We start from the raw sequence: 18,640 nt of genomic DNA on the forward strand, positions 1-18,640 counted from the left end.
AGTTTTTAATTTTGAGAAAGTCCAAATGTCAGTTTTTTAAATTGATTAAGCTTTTGGTGCCATGTCTGAGAACTCATTGTCAAACCCAAGGTCACATAGATTTTTTCCTAAATTTTCTTCTAAAAGTTTTATAGTTTTACATTTAGGTCTATGATATTTTTGACTTAAATTTTATTTGAGGTATGAGGCATATATCCATTTTTTTTGCATATTGAACACATTTTTTCATTTGTTGTAAAATCATTTTGGAAAATATTATCCTTTTTCCATTGAATTGCTTTTGCATTTTTGTCAAAGAACAATTGGCCATATTGTGCAAGTCTATTTCTGGACTGTTCTTTTCCATCGATCTGTATATCTGTTCCTTCACCAATAACCACACTGTCTTGATAACTGTAACTTTATAGTAAGTCTGAAAATCGGATAATGTGACTCTCACAACATTCTTCTTTTTCAAAATTGTTTAGCTCTTTAGTTCCTTTGTGTAGAGTTTTAGAATCAGCTTGTCTGGGATTTTGATTGGTGTTGTGTTAAATAACTCTATTAATCATTTTGGGGAGGTTTGATATCTTAAGTGTATTAAGTCTCACAATCCATGAGTGCAGTATGTCTCTCTATATATATTTAGGTCATCTTTGATTTCTTTCATCAGCATTTTCTAGTTTTTACCATGTACAAATTTTTTGTTAGATTTATACCTAAGTATTTCATTTTTTGGAAGCCATTGTAAACTGTTTATTTTTTATTTTATTTGGTAGAATTCACCTGCAAAACTATCTGAGCCTGGAGATTTATTTTTCAGAATATTTTTCAGTATGAATTTCAATTATTTAATGATTATAGAATTATTTGGGTTTTCTGTTTCATCTCGAGTGAGTTTTGGTAGTTTGCTGTTTTTAAGAAATTGATCTATTTCATCTAAGTCACTGAGTTTATATGCACAGTGTTGTTTATAGTATTCCCTTATTACCTTTTTCATGTGTACAGCGTCTGTACTGATACACTCTCTTTCATTTCCAATATTGGTAATTTATGTTGTCTTTCTTTTCTCTTTCTCAATCTTATGAGAGGTTTATCTGTTTTATTGATTTTCACAAAGAATCAACTTTTTTTTTTTTTTTTTTTTTGTGGTACACAGGCCTCTCACTGTTGTGGCCCTCTAATGTTGTGGCCCTCTAATGTCCCTCTTTATTCCTGATAATTTTTTTGCTCTGAGGTCTGTTTTGCTATTAATATTGTCATTCCAGAATTCTTTTTTTTTTTTTTTTTTTTAATGGTACGCGGCCCTCTCACTGTTGTGGCCTCTCCCGTTGCGGAGCACAGGCTCCGGATGCGCAGGCTCAGCGGCCATGGCTCACGGGCCCAGCCGCTCCGTGGCATGTGGGATCTTCCCGGACCAGGGCACGAACCTGTGTCCCCTGCATCAGCAGGCAGACTCTCAACCACTGTGCCACCAGGGAAGCCCCCAGAATTCTTTTGATTAGTGTTTACATGGTATATGTCTTTCTATCCTTTTACTCCTTTTGTTTTTAATCCTTTTACTTTTTTTTTTTTTTTTTTTGTGGTACACAGGCCTCTCACTGTTGTGGCCCTCTAATGTTGTGGCCCTCTAATGTCCCTCTTTATTCCTGATAATTTTTTTGCTCTGAGGTCTGTTTTGCTATTAATATTGTCATTCCAGAATTCTTTTTTTTTTTTTTTTTTTTAATGGTACGCGGCCCTCTCACTGTTGTGGCCTCTCCCGTTGCGGAGCACAGGCTCCGGACGCACAGGCTCAGGGGCCATGGCTCACGGTCCCAGCCGCTCAGCGGCATGTGAGATCTTCCCGGACTGGGGCACGAACCCGTGTCCCCTGCATTGACAGGCGGATTCTCAACCACTGCGTCATCAGGGAAGCCCTATCACAATTTTTTAAAAAACAATGTTGGATAACCCAAAATTAAACTAAGTAGCTGGACTTGAAGAAACATTTTTTTTTTAAAAAAAAGAGCATCTAGAAGTCAGAAATTGGAAGCAGCAGAGAGCTGCAATGCTGTGGACCTTAAGGAAGCTTGATGGAGAGGATAGGCAGCCTCAAGGAGCTGAGGACCTCAGTCCTACAACCACAAGGAACTGGGTTCTGCCAACGTCCAGGGAGCTTGGAGGAGGAGCCTCAGGTGAGACTCCCACCCTGGCCAACATCTTTTTTTTTTTTTTTTGTGGTACGTGGGCCTCTCACTGTTTTGGCCTCTCCCGCTGGGGGGCACAGGCTCCGGACGCGCAGCCTCAGCGGCCATGGCTCACGGGCCCAGCCGCTCCGCGGCATGTGGGATCTTCCCGGACCGGGGCACAAACCCGTGTCCCCTGCATCAGCAGGCAGACTCTCAACCACTGCGCCACCAGGGAAGCCCTCTAGTTTCTTAAAGTGGAAACTAAAGATACTAATTTGAAACTTTCTTCTTTTCTAATATAAACATTTAATGCTATAAATTTCTCTCTAAGCACTACTTTAGCTGTATCCTACACTGATATGTTGGATTTTTGTTCAAAATATTTTCAGATTTCCCTTGAGACTTCTTTTTGACCCATGGCTTATTTAATAAAAGTGTTGTTTAATTTCTAAATGTTTGCAGGTTTTTCTGTTATCTCATTGTCATTGATTTTTTTTAAGATTTATTTATTATTTATTTATATATATATTTTTTATTCTTTATTTTTGGCTGCATCAGGTCTTAGTTGCAGCATGTGGGATCTTCATTGCAGCGCACGGGCTTCTCTCTACTTGTGGCGTGCAGGTTTTCTCTTCTCTAGTTGTGGCACCGAGGCTCCAGGGTGCATGGGCTCTGTAGTTGTCACGTGCAGGTTCCAGAGCACATGAGCTCTGTAGATTAAGGCACACAGGCTCTCTAGTTGAGGCGTGCAAGCTCAATAGTTGTGACACGCGGGCTTAGTTGCCCTGTGGCACGTGGGATCTTAGTTCCCTGACCAGGGATCAAACCCACGTCCCCGGCATTGTAAGGCGGATTCTTTACCACTGGACCACCAGGGAAGTCCCTGTCATTGATTTTTAATTTAATTCTATTATTGTCTGAGAATATAGTTTATATACTGTCAATTCTTTAAAGTTTGTTAAGGTCTGTTTTAATGATCCAGAATATGATCTATCTTGGTGAATGTTCCATGTACCCTTGAAAAAAATGTATATTTTGCTCTTGTTGGAGAGAGTGTTCTGTAAATACCAATTAAATCCAGTTGGTTAATGGCATTGTTCAATTCTTCTAGCAATTCTTGCTAATTTTCTGTCTACTGGTTCTACCTGTTACTGAGGAGCATTAAAATCTCCAGCTATAATTGTGAATTTGTCTGTGTCTTTGCTTCACATATTTTGAAGTTCTGCTATTAGGTGCAAATGGATTTAGGATTCTTCTGTTTTCTTGGTGAACTGACCCCTTTATCATTATATAACGTCCCTCTTTATTCCTGATAATTTTTTTGCTCTGAGGTCTGTTTTGCTATTAATATTGTCACTCCAGAATTCTTTTGATTAGTGTTTACATGGTATATGTCTTTCTATCCTTTTACTCCTTTTTTTTTTTAAATCCTTTTACTTTTTTTTTTTTTTTTTTTTTCGGTACGCGGGCCTCTCACTGTTTGTGGCCTCTCCCGTTGCGGAGCACAAGCTCCAGACGCGCAGGCTCAGCGGCCATGGCTCACGGGCCCAGCCACTCCGCGGCATGTGGGATCTTCCCAGACCAGGGCACGAACCTGTTGTGTCCCCTGCATCGGCAGGCGGACTCTCAACCACTGCGCCACCAGGGAAGCCCAATCCTTTTAGTTTTAACTTACCTGTGTCATATCATATATCTTGTAGAAAACATATAATTGAGCCATTTTTTAAATCCATTCTGACAGTCTCTGTCTTTTATATATTTAGAGCATTTATACTTACTATAACTGTTAATTTGCTTGGATTAAAATATACCACTTATTACTTGCCTTCTGTTTTTCATTCCTTTGTTTCCTTTTCCTGTCTTTCTGTGATCTTTTTGAACATTTGTAGTGTTCCATTTTGTTTCTTCACTCTATCTTTTTTTTCTTCGTATAGTTTTTTTAGTGGTTGCTCTAAAATACTCTACTTAGGGTTAATATTTTACAGCTTCAATTGGAATTTAGAAACTTTACTACCCTGTTATAGAGTTGTCCTATATATTCATCTATATACATTGAAAACCATATCAGACAGTGTTAAAATTTTTGCTTTTGATTGTCAAACATACTTTAAAGAACTCAAGAGGAGAAAAAGAAGACTCTCTACCATATTTACCCAGATATTTACTACTTCTGTTGCTCTCCCCTCACTCCCAATTTTCCAGGTTTCCTTCTGGTACAATTTCAGCTCCATCTAAAAAGATTCTTTTAGCAATTCTTTCAAAACAGGCCTACTTGCTACATATTCCCTTCGTTTTCCTTCATCTGAGAATGTCTTCATTTCATCTTCATTCCAAAAGGATATTGTCACTGGATATCAAATTCTGGGTTAACAGTTCTCTTTTAGTACCTTAAAAATGTTGTGTCACTTCCTTCTGGGCTCCATGGTTTCTGATGAAAATCCACAGTCACTCGAATCGGTACTCCCCTGTAGGTAACGTGTTGTTTTTCTCTGGCTGTTTTCCACATTTTTTCTTTGTCTTTAGTTTTCAGCAGATAGCTTATGATGTGTCTAGGTATGGATGTCTTTGGATTCCTACTGTTTGGGGCTTGTTCAGCTTCTTGGATCTGTAGATTTATGTATTTTACCAAACTCGGGATGTTTTCATCCATTATTTCTTAAAATATGTTTTCACCATTTCACTCTTTCTTGTTTCCATCTGGACTCTAGTGACATAAATGTTAGACCTTTTGTTATTGTCCCAAGGGTCTCTGAGGCTCGTTCATTCTATTCCATCTTTTTTTCTCTCTATTGTTTAGACTGGATAAGTTCTATTGATCTGCTTTCAAGTTCACTGACCCTTTCCTATGTTTTCTCCATTCTGCTATTAAGCCCATCCAGTGATTTTTTTTATTTGTTATTGTATTTTTCAGTTCTAAAATTTCCATTTGATTCTCTTCTTATAGTCTTGTTTCTTTCCCAAGACTTTCTAGTTTGACGTTTGTTGCAAGAGTGTTTGCAGTTTTTATCCTAGCTATTTAATGTCTTTGTCAGATAATCCCAATATCCATATCATTGTTGGTGTCTGTTGATTGTATTTTCCATGTGAGCTGAAATGTTCGTGGTTCTTTGTATGCTGAGTAATTTTAGATTATATCCTGGGGTAAGATTCTAGGTCTTGTTTAAATTATACAGAAAGTGTTGATTTTGTTTGTTTGTTTGTTTTAGCTGACAGTCGTCCTGGTTAGGTTCAGGCCACAAGTTTCAACCCCCAATCTATGGGCCATGAGAATCAGTTCAGTTTTCAAAGCCTTTGTGCCCTTTGCTATTTAAATCTATCCCAAATATGCACTGCCCAGTGGTCCGTCAGGGACTGGGGAGAGTTTGGTTCTTGATGTCTTTGGCGTGTTAATTAGGATTATATCCATGCATGCCTGGTTCTAGAGAGATCTGGAGACATAAACAACTTCATGAGGTTGCTTACCTGAACCTTTCACTCTCTGCTCTCTACCTGGTGCTTTCTGGCTGGGGGCTTCCCTTTTTGGTTCTGTGGCCAAAAATTTGGGGCTCTAGATCCCTACTCTCACTCTTGTCTGCACTTGGGCTGAAATCCTGGGTTTGCCCCACCCTCTCGGAAAGGCAGCTGAATTGCCTAGGGCCTAGGACATGAGAAAACAGAGAAAAGGGGGTAAATGAGGGATTTCCATACTCCTGAGCTGCAGTTCCCCTTCTGGCCCTGGAGCTAGAGCCAGAGGCTTCCACAAGCTCTGACTGCACCGTACTTCTTCGTTACACTTCCAGGTTTCTGCTGCACTTTCACATGGGTAGGGGGGTAGGGAGGACTGCTCATTCATTCGGCTCCCCCCAGATCTACCTTTTCAGTCTTCCAGTAGTTGCCCATACATCCTGCCCAGGTTTTATAGCTGTAGTCAGTGATAGAGAAAGGGTGATGCAGGCCAGTTCTATCTCACCTGCAGCCTGCCTGTCACCACACGGGAGAGGGCCTCACTCCTATTACTTGGGCAGACGAGGATTGGCTGGGCCAATCCAGTCATGTGGGCCACTTAGGTGTGCCCATTTCTGACTGTTACAGCCAGTGCAGAAATGAGCATGATTGTTCATCCTCAGATGTGTGTTTGGGCATCTCCCTTATCTGGGCAGGATTTCTGGAGGGCCGAGTTCCCAGACATGCAATTGCTAAGTAACAGTGCTTTCCAAAAAGATTCTCCCAGTGGACTGAATATAAACCTATTTGCTGTCTTACTTACTAAGCCATGAGGCAAGACAGTGGCCTCACTCACTGCGTTCCCCTCCTGCCTGAGGACCTTCGTCTGAATTGTTTACTGAGCCCAGAACATGGCTGTAGGGCGTCCTAAGGTAGAGAAGCAATCCCAGGGAGCAGCTTATAAACAACTGCCTGGGAAAGTGCTGGGAGTTCAGGGGTGTCCCAGCCGCAGTGTGTCCCTACACATGGCACTGCCCAAGGACCCCGGTTCTTCCATACGAGGGGCAGCAAGAGGCAGGTATGGACATCCCGGCCATGTTGGAACACACCTTCCTAAGTCTGATTGCAGAACTGGCGGCCTTCAGAGTCAACATTGGCCTCCAGATTCTGAAAATCTTGTTGTACTAGTATAATTAGGCAGCCGATCCCCCAGCAAACATCTCCTCCAGGCCCACCCTGGGGAAGGCACCAGCTTTGGGCTGCCAGTCACGCCTCAGCACCGTCCTGGTTGCTGCCCAGAGGGCCAGGATTAGCCTTAGAGGCTGCATGGCTTTTGTCTCCACTTCCTGAGCCTTCTTTCCCATCGTTCAGCTATAGAGGGCGGTGCAGTCCCAACTCCCCAAGGGGAGACAGCCCCCCAGAGAAGGGGGTCTAAGGGCAGACTGTCGGGGGGAACACGGAGGACCCGCAGAGTAAGGCAGGTGGTAGTGCCAGCTGCCCAGATCCCAGGGGCGAAGGACCATGTCTGCACGGGCTCGCCGAGTGCCCGCTGCCCCAGGCACTGTCCTCGTGCTGGACCCAGCAGTGAGCAGCCTGACATGACCCCTCACCAGAGCGTGGACAGGATGGATGGACAGGCAGACAGGGCTGGCAAGAGGCAGAGGAGGAAGCAGCTTCTGTGTGCTGTGGGGTCAGGTTGCTGCCTGGTGAGGTGAGGACAGTGAGAGGCCAGCGTGGTCAGAGTATAGTGAGCGACGGGAAGTGACGGAGCCACACCCTGCAGGGCCTTCTGTCCTGTTTTGTGCCTTTCTTGGGGTCATCGTCCACATGGCGCCTCAGTTCTCCACTTCCCTCAGAGGCGAAGGGCTTTCATGTGTGCACGTGTTACTTGCAGACATCTGAGTTAAAGACTGGACAGATTTTCCTGCTTCTCTGCAGAAATCGGAAACTCAGGCCCTCCAAGGAATGGCCCATATGGCCCTAGGGACTCTGAGTTTGTAGCCCTCTGTTTCACTTGCTGGTGTGGATGTGGCCTCATGTAGAATGGCACTACGGGGTGGTGGTCGATGCTGTGGCCCCAGCACCTCTTCCAGCCACTCTGTGACCTTGGCGTGTGGCATCCCCTCTGTGCCTCAGTGTCCTCGTCTCTAAAATGGGCACAAGGAGAGGTGCTCCAGCAGCCTGGCTCCCTGAGGACAGTCTCCGGGTTTGCCCATCGTCCTGCTGTGATTTTTAGTTGCACTCTCAGATGCCTTCCGGTTTGCACAGGAGTTAAAAGGTCACCCAAGTCACAGCCCTGCCCTGTTGAGGAGGAGCTGCTCAGTCAGTGTTGTAGCTGTGATTGTATTTGCTTAAGTGTATATTGTTATTTTGGATCAGTGGTTATCAGACATCAGGGCAGCCCTGGGAGCAGGGCCCAGGAAGCTTCGTCTTCAACAAGCCCTAGGGGCTTTGCCAGGCCCCACGTGGAGAAACAGAGATTTCCAGGGAAGTGAGTCTGGCCTGCTCCAAGAGAGCCCAGCAGATGAGCAGACCTGGTAGAGTCCCTGCCCAGGCCAGCCGAGCACACGGCCTCAAGCCAACAGGTCTGCCCCGGGCATCCCAAGAGCAACTTAGGGTAGAGCCCTCAGAGAGGTTCCCAGGTACAGTATCACCTGGCCCATCTGAGAGGGAGGAGCCTAGTGTGGCCTGAGACCTAGAAGGCAGGACCTGTAAGTGTCTGCCTCCCTGGCCTGGCCTGGCACTGCCTCCCCAGCTCAGGGGACAGTGAGAAGGGCTTCGAGAATGGGAGTGGCCAGGAGGGTCACACAGCGTGGTGGAGGACAGTGACCGGTGTGTGGGGCCTCCCCTCACCCCCTCCTCGCCACCCCCTAGGTCAGTGCCAACGGTAACGTCCTACGCAGTGAGATTGTGGGCTCCATCAAGATGCGGGTCTTCCTGTCGGGCATGCCTGAGCTGCGCCTGGGCCTCAACGACAAGGTTCTCTTCGACAACACGGGCCGTGAGTATGCCACCGGGGCCCAGGTTTCACCCCTGGGGCAGCTGAGGGAACGTTCACCTGCGTGATGAACAAGTTCATCTCAAGCACTTGGCTTAGAAACATTTTCACGTTGTTTACAAGACAACTGTGAAAACAAATAAGCTAACACCTGGACTTAGAGGACATGGGAGAGTGAAAATCCTCAAGTCAAGCCCCCTTGTTGCTCCAAGGGCCAGAGGTGCAGGTGAGTACCTTAGGTGCCAAAGCGCGTGGAGCATCATACAACAGGTCCTCAACTCCACCCTACTGGAAGGTACTGCGGGGCTTGCTTTCCCCTCCCAGGCCGTTTCTGCCCTCACCTCTGGCGTTGGGTCTGGGCTGTTCAAAAGCCACACACAGTGGTTCGAACATGTGCTGCCTGGCCTGGATGTAGCACTTCCCATGGTGGGGCATGGCCAGAGCGGCCTCAGGAGCCCAGGGTGGCTGGGGCTCCGTGTTTGCAAACTGGACCACCAGCCTCCCCGCCAACCACAGGTCCACCAGCGGCTGGAGCAGTGGCGCGTGTTGTCATAGTTACGTCTGCAGCATCGCTAGTGAGGGCCTCTCTGACGTTAGCCCATCAGAGCAGCTCCCCTCTCAGGACTGAGCTCAACCCACACAGCCTCTCTGGGCTGGGAAACCAAGACAGGACCCCAGGGATGACAGGATCGGGGCCCTCAGGGAGCCCCAAGCCATCACCGAGCACCACCAGTGGGGTCTGTTAATCATTCAGCAAACATGTCCCAGGCAGCAACCCTGGCTGGGGACTCAGTGTGAACTAGGCCTACTAGCCCTGTCCTCAGCCCAATCTTGGGACGTGATGGGGCTTCCAACGGGGTGAGGAGAGATGGGGCGTGGCTGCCTCAGAAACCGGCCCCCTTGGTGTTTGTTGCCCAAGATACTCTCACAGATTTGGGGGCAGCTCTGCTCTGCTCTGTCAGGAGTGGACCCCAGACAGTGGGAGCATTGCTGAGAGAGTGGCCTGGGGGGCCTAGGGACTGTCCCGCCCTCACCCCCACCTCCCCTCAGGTGGCAAAAGCAAGTCCGTGGAGCTGGAGGACGTGAAGTTCCACCAGTGTGTGCGGCTCTCTCGCTTTGAGAACGACCGCACCATCTCCTTCATCCCACCCGATGGCGAGTTCGAGCTCATGTCCTACCGCCTCAACACCCATGTGAGTGCACCAGCTGCCAGCCAAGAGGGCCCCCAGGCCCCCGCCCCTGCTCCTCCCCTGGGGCAGCCTCCCTCCTCTTCGCTGCTGGCTGGGAGCCGGTCCCGTCCACAGCGAGTCTCACGTCTTGTGAGGTGATGCCCAGGATGGGCACAGCTCCCCACGAGCAGCCTGGGCTCCAAGGAGCCTGTTTGACAATGCAAGGCTCTGAACTTTCTGAACTGAGGGGCCAGACCCCTTTGGCACCACTGCCCCTTTCCCAGGCATCCCCACCAGAGCATCCTCGGTGATGTTTTCTGCATTTTCTCTAATGCTCTGACCCATCCTGGCACCGGCTGTGGAGCCCCAAGCAGCAGTGTGCTGGGCTCACACCTGGTCCAGTGGTCCCTTGCCCTCAGTTTCCCCTCTGTGAAACAGGGCTTTGTAAAACGACTGGTTGTGAGCGCCATCTTCACTCGCCCCGACAGGTCAAGCCCTTGATCTGGATCGAGTCCGTGATTGAAAAGCATTCCCACAGCCGCATCGAGTACATGATCAAGGTGCGTGTGATTCCTGCACGCAGCATCAGCCAGGCGTGCAGGGCATAAGAGGGGGCATTTGGGCTCCCCCGCCTGGTGCAGGCCTTCTGGTATCTCTGGCCTGTCTGGGGCCTTTGGCACAGGGTCCTCACCCGGGACTGGGGGCACGCTGGGGCTCTGTGACACCTGTCCAGGGGGTGAGGCCTGTGGCTGTCATCCGTGCTGCCTCACTGTGAGCTCATGCAAAGCGTGGGCCTTGGGCACAGAGAGGACACGCTGCCCGGGTCTTGTGTGCAGCCACCATGGCAGTGGCCTGTGACCAAGTGTCCAGGTGGAGCACTCCTGCCACTCAGTGACCTCGCCTAGCCCAGGCCAGCTCTGGTCACACAGACATTTTCCCTGGAGGCCAGGGTCAGAGGGAGGGATCGGGAGTTCCAGAGGCCAAGGGGACAGGAGGGCAGAGACTGACCGTCCAAAGTTGAGCTTAAGGAAAACCTCAGGGGGCAGGAGAGGGCATGGGGATCAGCTTGGTGCTGGGGGTGGGACTCCCAGAGGCCAGGCCAAGGGGCACGTGGCCCCTGTGGGAGCAGGCTGGGTGGGAGCCAGGCTGTCTCACCTTCACCCGCCACAACCTTGGCCACATTGGCCTCGTCTCCAGGCCAAGAGCCAGTTCAAGCGGCGGTCAACGGCCAACAACGTGGAGATCCACATCCCCGTGCCCAATGATGCCGACTCACCCAAGTTCAAGACGACAGTGGGGAGCGTCAAGTGGGTCCCCGAGAACAGTGAGATTGTGTGGTCCATCAAGTCCTTCCCGGTGAGCACCCTTCTCGGCGGGGCACCCCCTCCAGACAGGCATGGGCAGAGGCCGGCTCGGCTCAGCCTGGCGGGGGCGGGGGCGGGGGCGGGACCGGGGCCCAGGGTAGGGGGGCCCTCCCCCCTCCTCTTGTGTGTGAACCGGCCTGTCTTCAGAGTCACGGCGGGGTTCCCTCTGTCCCTCCTTCTTTCTCCCTCTGACACTCCTGTTTAGAACTCAACTTCCCTCCTGGGGAACAGACTGCCTTGGGGCCAGAGCCTCACAGGAATCCAGCACCAGCTCCAGGAAGGTAGAGCACTTCCTGCCCCGGCCCACAGGCTGGTATAGCCACCTGGCTTGTGTTCAGGATTTTGAGCACTTGAGTCTGGGTTTGTGGGAAGGGTGCCCTGGGACTGGAAGATGGGTAAGCGGCTGTGCTGGCTCAGGGTGCGGCCCATTGCCATTCTCATGATAAACAAGATAGAGCACTTTTTCATGTCTCAGAGGACTGTTTGTGCTTCTTTCTCTGGAAAGTGTAGTAGCTGTCTCTTGCTCACTTCTCTACCAAGTTTGCTCTTTTTCTTCTTAGTTCCCAAAAGCTGTTTACACATGGGCAAGATTAGTACCTTTTCTTTGATATCAGTTGCAAATGGTATTTCTCAGTGTTTGGTGTTTGTCTTTTGACTTTGCTTCTGGTGTTTTTTTGCAGTGTAACCTTTTTGATTGCTTCTTCTTTTAATTGTTGTTTAATGTAGTCACATTTCTCAGTCTTTTTCTTTTATTGTGTTTGGATTTTAAGTCATGATTTGAAAGGCTTCCCCATTCCAGGCTATAAAGCAATTCACCCATGTTTGCTTCTAGAACGAGTACAGTAGTATTTTTCACCTTAGACTTTAGGTCCTTTTGGAGCACAGTCTGGTAAATGGGTGACCTACAGATCCAACGTTATCTTTTCCCACATGGCTGTCAGTTTCCTAACATCATTCACTAAAAAGTCCCATCTTTTCCCCTGTGGTTTGAAATGCGGTGTTTTTCAAAAATCAAATTTTCACGCGGCATTAGGTCTCTTTCTGAGCATCCTCTTGTCTGTCTCTCCATGCCGCAAGGCCACATTTTAACTTTATTCTATGTTTTAACATCTGGTAGGGCCAACCCTATCCCCACCGTAACTCCCCACAACCCCACTGCTTGTCTGTTTCCTGGCAACTCTTGCTTGTTTCATTTTTCTTATAAATTTTAGAATCAGTTTGTTTGCACTAAATTTGTAAGTTAATTGGGAAGGATTAACACCTTTTTGAGGCCAAATTATCCTATCAATAGCCTTGCCCCACTCTCACCTTTGTGCCTTTTGGGAATATTTTAATGCTTACCTTATATATACCTCATATGGCCTTTCCCATTGTTTTTAAAGGTACTTTTATTTAAATATAACATGCAGAAAAGTAACAAGTGATATGTGTACAACTCAGTGAATTTCCTCAGAGTGAACACAACTGAACCAGATAAAAGCTACAGAACACTCCTTGCCTCCAGGACACCCCAAGGATCTCTTCTGGTTTTGCATATTTCTCATTAAGATAATTTTTAAGTTGATGTTTTGGTAAATGGGGTCTTCTCTTCCATGATCTCTTACAACAGGTTGCTAACATTTGTATGGTAATTTTGTGTCCTGGTACCTTACTAAATTTTTTGTTTGTGGTAGTTTTTCTTTCAATTCTCTTGGGTTTTTTTAGATATTCTTCCATACTGTTTGCAGCCAGATGCAGTTTCCCCTTTTCCTCTCCCATTCTTGGGCACCTTATGGCTTCTGGCATCTCACTGCTTAACTTGCTGTCTCCATTGCCTGTAAATGGCGGTGGAGAGAGCAGCCTCCTGGCTTTGCCCCCAGTTGGAGCTGGCAGGGTTTCCCCTCTTAAGTGTGTTGCTGCTTTGAGGTACAATTCACTTAAGTCCTACTTTACTGTGGTTTTTTTAAATTTTTTTTTTTTTTTTTCCGGTACACGGGCCTCTCACTGTTGTGGCCTCTCCCGTTGCGGAGCACAGGCTCTGGATGCGCAGGCTCAGCGGCCATGGCTCACGGGCCCAGCCGCTCCACGGCATGTGGGATCTTCCCGGACCGGGGCACAAACCCGTGTCCGCTGCATCGGCAGGCGGACTCTCAACCACTGCGCCACCAGGGAAGCCCTATTTATTTTTATTTGGTTGTGCTGGGTCTTAGTTGGGGCAGGCAGACTCCTTAGTTGTAGCACACAGGCTCCTTAGTTGTGTCATGCGAACTCTTAGTTGCTGTGTGCGAACTGTTAGTTGCTGCATGCATGTGGGATCTAGTTCCCTGACCAGGGATCAAACCCAGGCCCCCTGCATTGGGAGTGCAGAGTCCTAACCACTGCGCCACCAGGGAAGTCCCCTTTACTGTGTTTTTAGCACAAATGGCCAACGAATTTACCCAAACACCTCTTCAGTGTCTGTAAGTTCCTATATTAATATAGGATGGATCTTGAACCATCCATGCATTCTGGCAAGCTCCACTTGATCATGATCTATTTTCTCTTTAATGTGCTATTAATACTGTCGGTTAACATTGTATGTAGGATTTTTACATTGAGATTCATAACTGAGATTGATTTTTTTTTTGGTACAGTCTCTATCAGGTATCAATATTGTACCCATTTCATTATTTTTTTGTCTCCCTTTTCCATGATGCAGAACAGTTTAAGTAGTCTTGAGATCGTCTCGCCTTGAGAGGATTGGTAGAATTTGGCTGTGTGACCATCTGTATCTCTGTTACTTTCTCTACCTCATCTGTGGAAATTAGACCGTTTAGAGTTTCTATTTCTGTTCGAGTCAGTTTAGGTAAATTGTATTTTTCTACAAAATTATCCATCCTAACCAGGTTTTCAAATTTGTCTACACAGAGTTGTAGAAAATTGGTGTCTTTTTTTCCCCTTCTCTTATGACAATTACTTCTCCCTTGTTATATGTTATTTTGCGTACTTGTGCCTTCATTTTTCCTTGATAAGGTTACCTGGTGGTTTGCGTATTTTTTTTCCAGATTCACTTTTTAGTTTATTTGTTGTAATAGTTTTCAGTTTTATAAGTCTTTAATTTTAGTTTCTTCATCCTTTCTTTGCTCTAGTTTTCAAGTTATGTATTTTAATTTGATTATTTTGTTTTAAAATTTGTATTGATATAAATGAACATTTAAGCCACAAATGTTCCTCTGAACCCTGCCTTAGCTGTATAGCCCATAGATCTGGCATGTAATATTTGATATTATCTAGAAATTCTGTAATTGAATGGAGAGTGTTTTTTTGTTTTGTTTTGTTTTGTTTGAATTTCCTGGTCAAGGGGTTTTTTCCATTTTGTCTTCACTATAAATTTGGTGCTTTGAGACCAGAGAATATTATTCATGCTGTTTCTACTTTTAGAATTTATTGAAGTGTTCATTGTGCACTAATAGAAGGTCAAAGTTTGTGAATATCCCATATGTAGTTGAGAAGAAGATAGGGCCTCTGTTATTGGGGTAGAGAATTTGACACATGTGCCATGAGGTCTGCCATGATGCCATGACAGCATCAGTCAGACAGAGAGCTGGGCCAGCTCTGCCTTCCTCTGGTTCTCTTCTCCTCTCTTGTAGCATCTGCTTAACAAAAGTTGCTGCCATGTTATTTGGTGCACAGATACTCCTATCTATTGTATACTCCCTATGGATCATAGGAATAGCCTTTAGGATTGTGGACTATCGTCCTCTGCACCTGTAATTCTTTGCCCTGAATTCTCCGCTGTGGCAGCAGCCCTGCTCTATTTTGTTTGACTTTGGCTGGCACACCTTCACCCATTCTTTCTACTGGTTTAGCCTTCCTCACTTTGCTTTTGCAGTGTGGAGTTGGGTTTTGGTCTGTGAGCCAACCTCTAAGTCTTTCTCATTAATAGGAGAAGTAAACCCATTTACATGGACATGACTGACACAAGGTAGGCTTTCAGACTTCCACCCCGCCACCAGAGAGGGCCTGCCTCTCTGCATATTGTTTTGCTTTCATTTTCCACTTTGCTTTTTCTTTAATTAATACTCTTAACATTTTTTTTTTTTTTGGACTGCGTTTGGGTCTTCGTTGCTGCGTGCGGGCTTTCTCTAGTTGCAGCGAGTGGGGGCTACTCTTTGTTGTGGTGCGCAGGCTTCTCGTTGCGATGGCTTCTCTTGTTACGGAGCACGGGCTCTAGGCACGTGGGTTTCAGTAGTTGCGTCATGCAGGCTCAGTAGTTGAGGTACGTGAGCCTTAGAGTGCACAGGCTTCATCAATTGTGCCTTGCGGGCTCTACAGCACAGGCTCAGTAGTTGTGGCGCATGGGATTAGTTGCTCCGTGGCGTGTGGGATCTTACTGGACCAGGGATTGAACCCATGAACTCTGCATTGGCAGGCGGATTCTTAACCACTGTGCCACCAGGGAAGTCCCTCCACTTTGTTTTTATAAGGCTGAGATTTTTGGTCAGGTTATTGTTTCATACACAGGCTGATGGAGCTGATTTTATTCCTTTACTGCCTGCTTCGTCTATTGCTGAGACCACATTATTCTCCCCTTGTTGTCCCAGAATCTTCACTCAGCACATAGCACCGAGTCAGGCAGAGTCCACATTCCTGCACTGATGAGCAGAGACAGACCACTCGCTTCATCCCGGCAAGGGGAGTATGAGCTCAGCCCTGGGGAGGCATGGCTCTGCCCTGCCCTGCCCTGCCCGAGGCATGTAGAAGTAGCTCTGGTTGGCAGTGACTCCTGTTGCCAGAGGCCTGGGGATCAAAACCCTCCATGTCCCGGGTGTGACGAGAGCTGTGCTCCCCACTGCTCCCTGCTGTTCTGGGTGAGACTCACCGGGCCTTTGGACAACCAGGCCAAGACTCCTGACTCCTCGTGGCCGAGAGGAGGGTTCCAGTCATTCCTGGCCCTGCTCCAAGCCCCATCTCTGGAGTCATTGCTCAGCTTCCAGGGCCAGAGCCACGCCCTTTGGGGGCAAGACCCAGGGCCAGCTCATCAGTCAGCCCCCGACCTTGGTCTCTTATTTTTGTTGCCTCTCCCTGTTCCCTTTTCTTCATCTTGACATGTCCCTCTTGCTTTCACACACCTTCCTGACACTGGGCTCTGGGGGTGTTCACTTGGACTCTGGCCTGGGCAGGTAGGGCCCTTGTCCCACGGCAGCCCACATCTGTGCTGTGTGTGCTCGCTTTCCCTCTCTGTTCTTCCCTCCCAAGGCCTGTTGGTCTTATTTTCCTTGAAGCAGCTAGGCTTCTGTGCCTGGCAACTTGTGAAATTTTCTCTTCATCCTCAGAATTCAACAGTTTTCCCCAGCGGGGCTGGTGGGGGCAGCCCGTGAGGCCTGGAGGACAAGTATGAGTGTTCTGGAGAAGCCAAGGCACTGGGCGACTGCAGGCCACACAGGAAGGGGCTTGGTGGCTGAGCCAGCAGCCTGGCATGGCATTCTCCAGGGGCAACTGTTGGCTGAGCTTGCCCAGGACCTCAGCCTGACCACCTCCACCCTGGTGTTCTCCCCCAGGGCGGCAAGGAGTACCTGATGCGGGCCCACTTCGGCCTGCCCAGCGTGGAGGCAGAGGACAAGGAGGGCAAGCCCCCGATCAGTGTCAAGTTTGAGATCCCCTACTTCACTACCTCCGGCATCCAGGTACATGCGGCCAGGACTGCCAGGGCCCCAGAGCAGACATGGACAGGCCCAGGGGGGCCTCACAGGGACCGAGACCAGGTGTCAGTCCAGGCTCAGAGGGTTGTCGGTGACAGACATCAGTGCAACCAGTTAGAAAAGGGTGCTAATTGGCTTGTTCCAGGGCTCCGCAGTGGTCCCCGGCTCTGCCTGTCTCAGAGGGCAGCCCGGCCCTAATAGAAAGAGGCCCACAGTTGTCTACCCAGACCTGACCTGTGCTTGAGCTCCAAGCTCAGAGACACATTCAGTCCCCAAAACTAGAGTTTGAGCCTCTAGCATCCACACACTTGCCACCATGGGACCTGCTTTCCTGGGCACCTCTGCAGAAGACCTGCATGGGGAAGAGAACCCTGGACAGGACCCCTTCTCCAGGAATCTGCTAGAGGGCTGTGCCCGAGAGTGCACATCTGGCTCTTTGCCGCATCTAGAAGTACCTCTACCCTCCCTCAGCCTGAGAGAGGTTCAGACAGATCAAGGCCCTTTGCCCCCTCCCTCACCCTCCTGGTCACAGCCTGGCCCCGGGAGGAATGACTAAGGGGGGACCAGGAAAGGGGATGGGGATGTGTGCATGCTTAGGGCCCTGGTACCTGTGCCCCAGGTGCGCTACCTGAAGATCATCGAGAAGAGCGGCTACCAGGCCCTACCGTGGGTTCGTTACATCACTCAGAACGGAGGTGCGTGCAGCCCACCCGCGGGGCAGGTCGGGGGGGGTGCTGAAAAGGTCCCTGGTGGGTATGCCGCTGTCTCCAGGGTGGTGCTCACGGAGCAGCCCCAGGGTCAGGGCAGGTGGGTCCAGGGTGCAGAGAAGACAACAGACACCTCCTCCCCACTCCTAGATTACCAGCTCCGGACCCAGTGAGGGGCCACGGTGGCCAAGGCTCCCGGCCCGGCACTGGGGCTCCTGGTGGAAGCACCGAGAGGAAGCACCTGCCAAGCCTGCCGGAAGGAAGGGCTCCCCTGGACACCAGCCACCCTCCCGGCTCCACCCAGGGGCCCTCCTCCTCCAGGTGCACCTGCTGTGCCGTCGCCACTCTCATCCCCCAAGTCCCTTTTCCCAGAAGAGGCTTATCTTCAAGAAGTCTCGCCTCTTTGCCCCCGAGTCAGTTTGAAGGGAAGGAAAGAAATCTTTCCCTCCAGAGATCAAATACAGCCTTCTGTGCTGTAGCTCCTAGTCACAAAAAGATTGGGAAACGCTCGCCAGACCACTGTCTGGCCGGGCTGGCAGGGCCACCATTTTGTTGCCATTCTTTTGAATGTTGTACGTTTATTGAGTGTTCCTGGATTTTTGTCTTGGTCCGTTGCTGTTTACGTGAACTTCACTGTCCACGCCTCCTGCCCCTCATCCTGAAGCGCTCAGGCAGCACTTAGCGAGGACAGGACCTCCCCGTTCCTCGCCCGCCTCCCCAGCGAGGCTGACGCTGGGTCGCCTTCCCACATCAGGCCAGAACCTGGCACTTTGATCGGAGGCTGCAGCTTATGGCTGTTCCTTGGAGGCTCCTTGGCCTGGACGCATAGGCTTCAACAGAGGCGCCTTCTCAGGGGCAGCCTGTGCCACACGATGCTGTCACTCGGCCACATCAGTGTTTGTCCCACCAGGGGAGGTGGGGTCCAGGAAGGGCCCCCAGCCTCAGAGGGTGGGGCGCACACAGAGGGTGGGTCATCCACATCTGTGCTTGGACACCACACCCTTCAACCCTGTCTGTGTTTGTGTCATGAGTACATTAAATTCCATCAATTAAACATGCTGCCTGCCTTCCATCTGATGCAGCGTGGTGCTGACTCCCTCTGGATGGCCAGGGGGAGGTGCAGGCTCACGCCAACCTATGTGTGGCTCCGTGTAGTGTCACCAGCTCCC

The 18,640-nt window shown here is 49.0% G+C and overlaps 1 protein-coding gene across 1 annotated transcript in view; it reads left to right on the forward strand.

Annotated features, from left to right (window-relative positions):
• The window catches only part of AP1M1 (adaptor related protein complex 1 subunit mu 1), a 31,307-nt gene extending 12,775 nt beyond the window's left edge, over nt 1–18,532 (forward strand). The window contains exons 6-12 of the mRNA XM_007104974.4: nt 8,448–8,574; nt 9,622–9,764; nt 10,229–10,300; nt 10,938–11,096; nt 16,624–16,749; nt 17,384–17,459; nt 17,622–18,532. Of these exons, the coding sequence (XP_007105036.1) occupies nt 8,448–8,574; nt 9,622–9,764; nt 10,229–10,300; nt 10,938–11,096; nt 16,624–16,749; nt 17,384–17,459; nt 17,622–17,644 (726 nt within the window). The 3' untranslated portion in view covers nt 17,645–18,532. The remainder of the gene's footprint in view (nt 1–8,447; nt 8,575–9,621; nt 9,765–10,228; nt 10,301–10,937; nt 11,097–16,623; nt 16,750–17,383; nt 17,460–17,621) is intronic.
• The last annotated feature ends 108 nt before the right edge of the window (nt 18,533–18,640 follow it).

This window comes from Physeter macrocephalus, chromosome 2 (genome assembly GCF_002837175.3).
Source record: "Physeter macrocephalus isolate SW-GA chromosome 2, ASM283717v5, whole genome shotgun sequence".
NCBI classification, from domain to species: Eukaryota; Metazoa; Chordata; class Mammalia; order Artiodactyla; family Physeteridae; genus Physeter; species Physeter macrocephalus.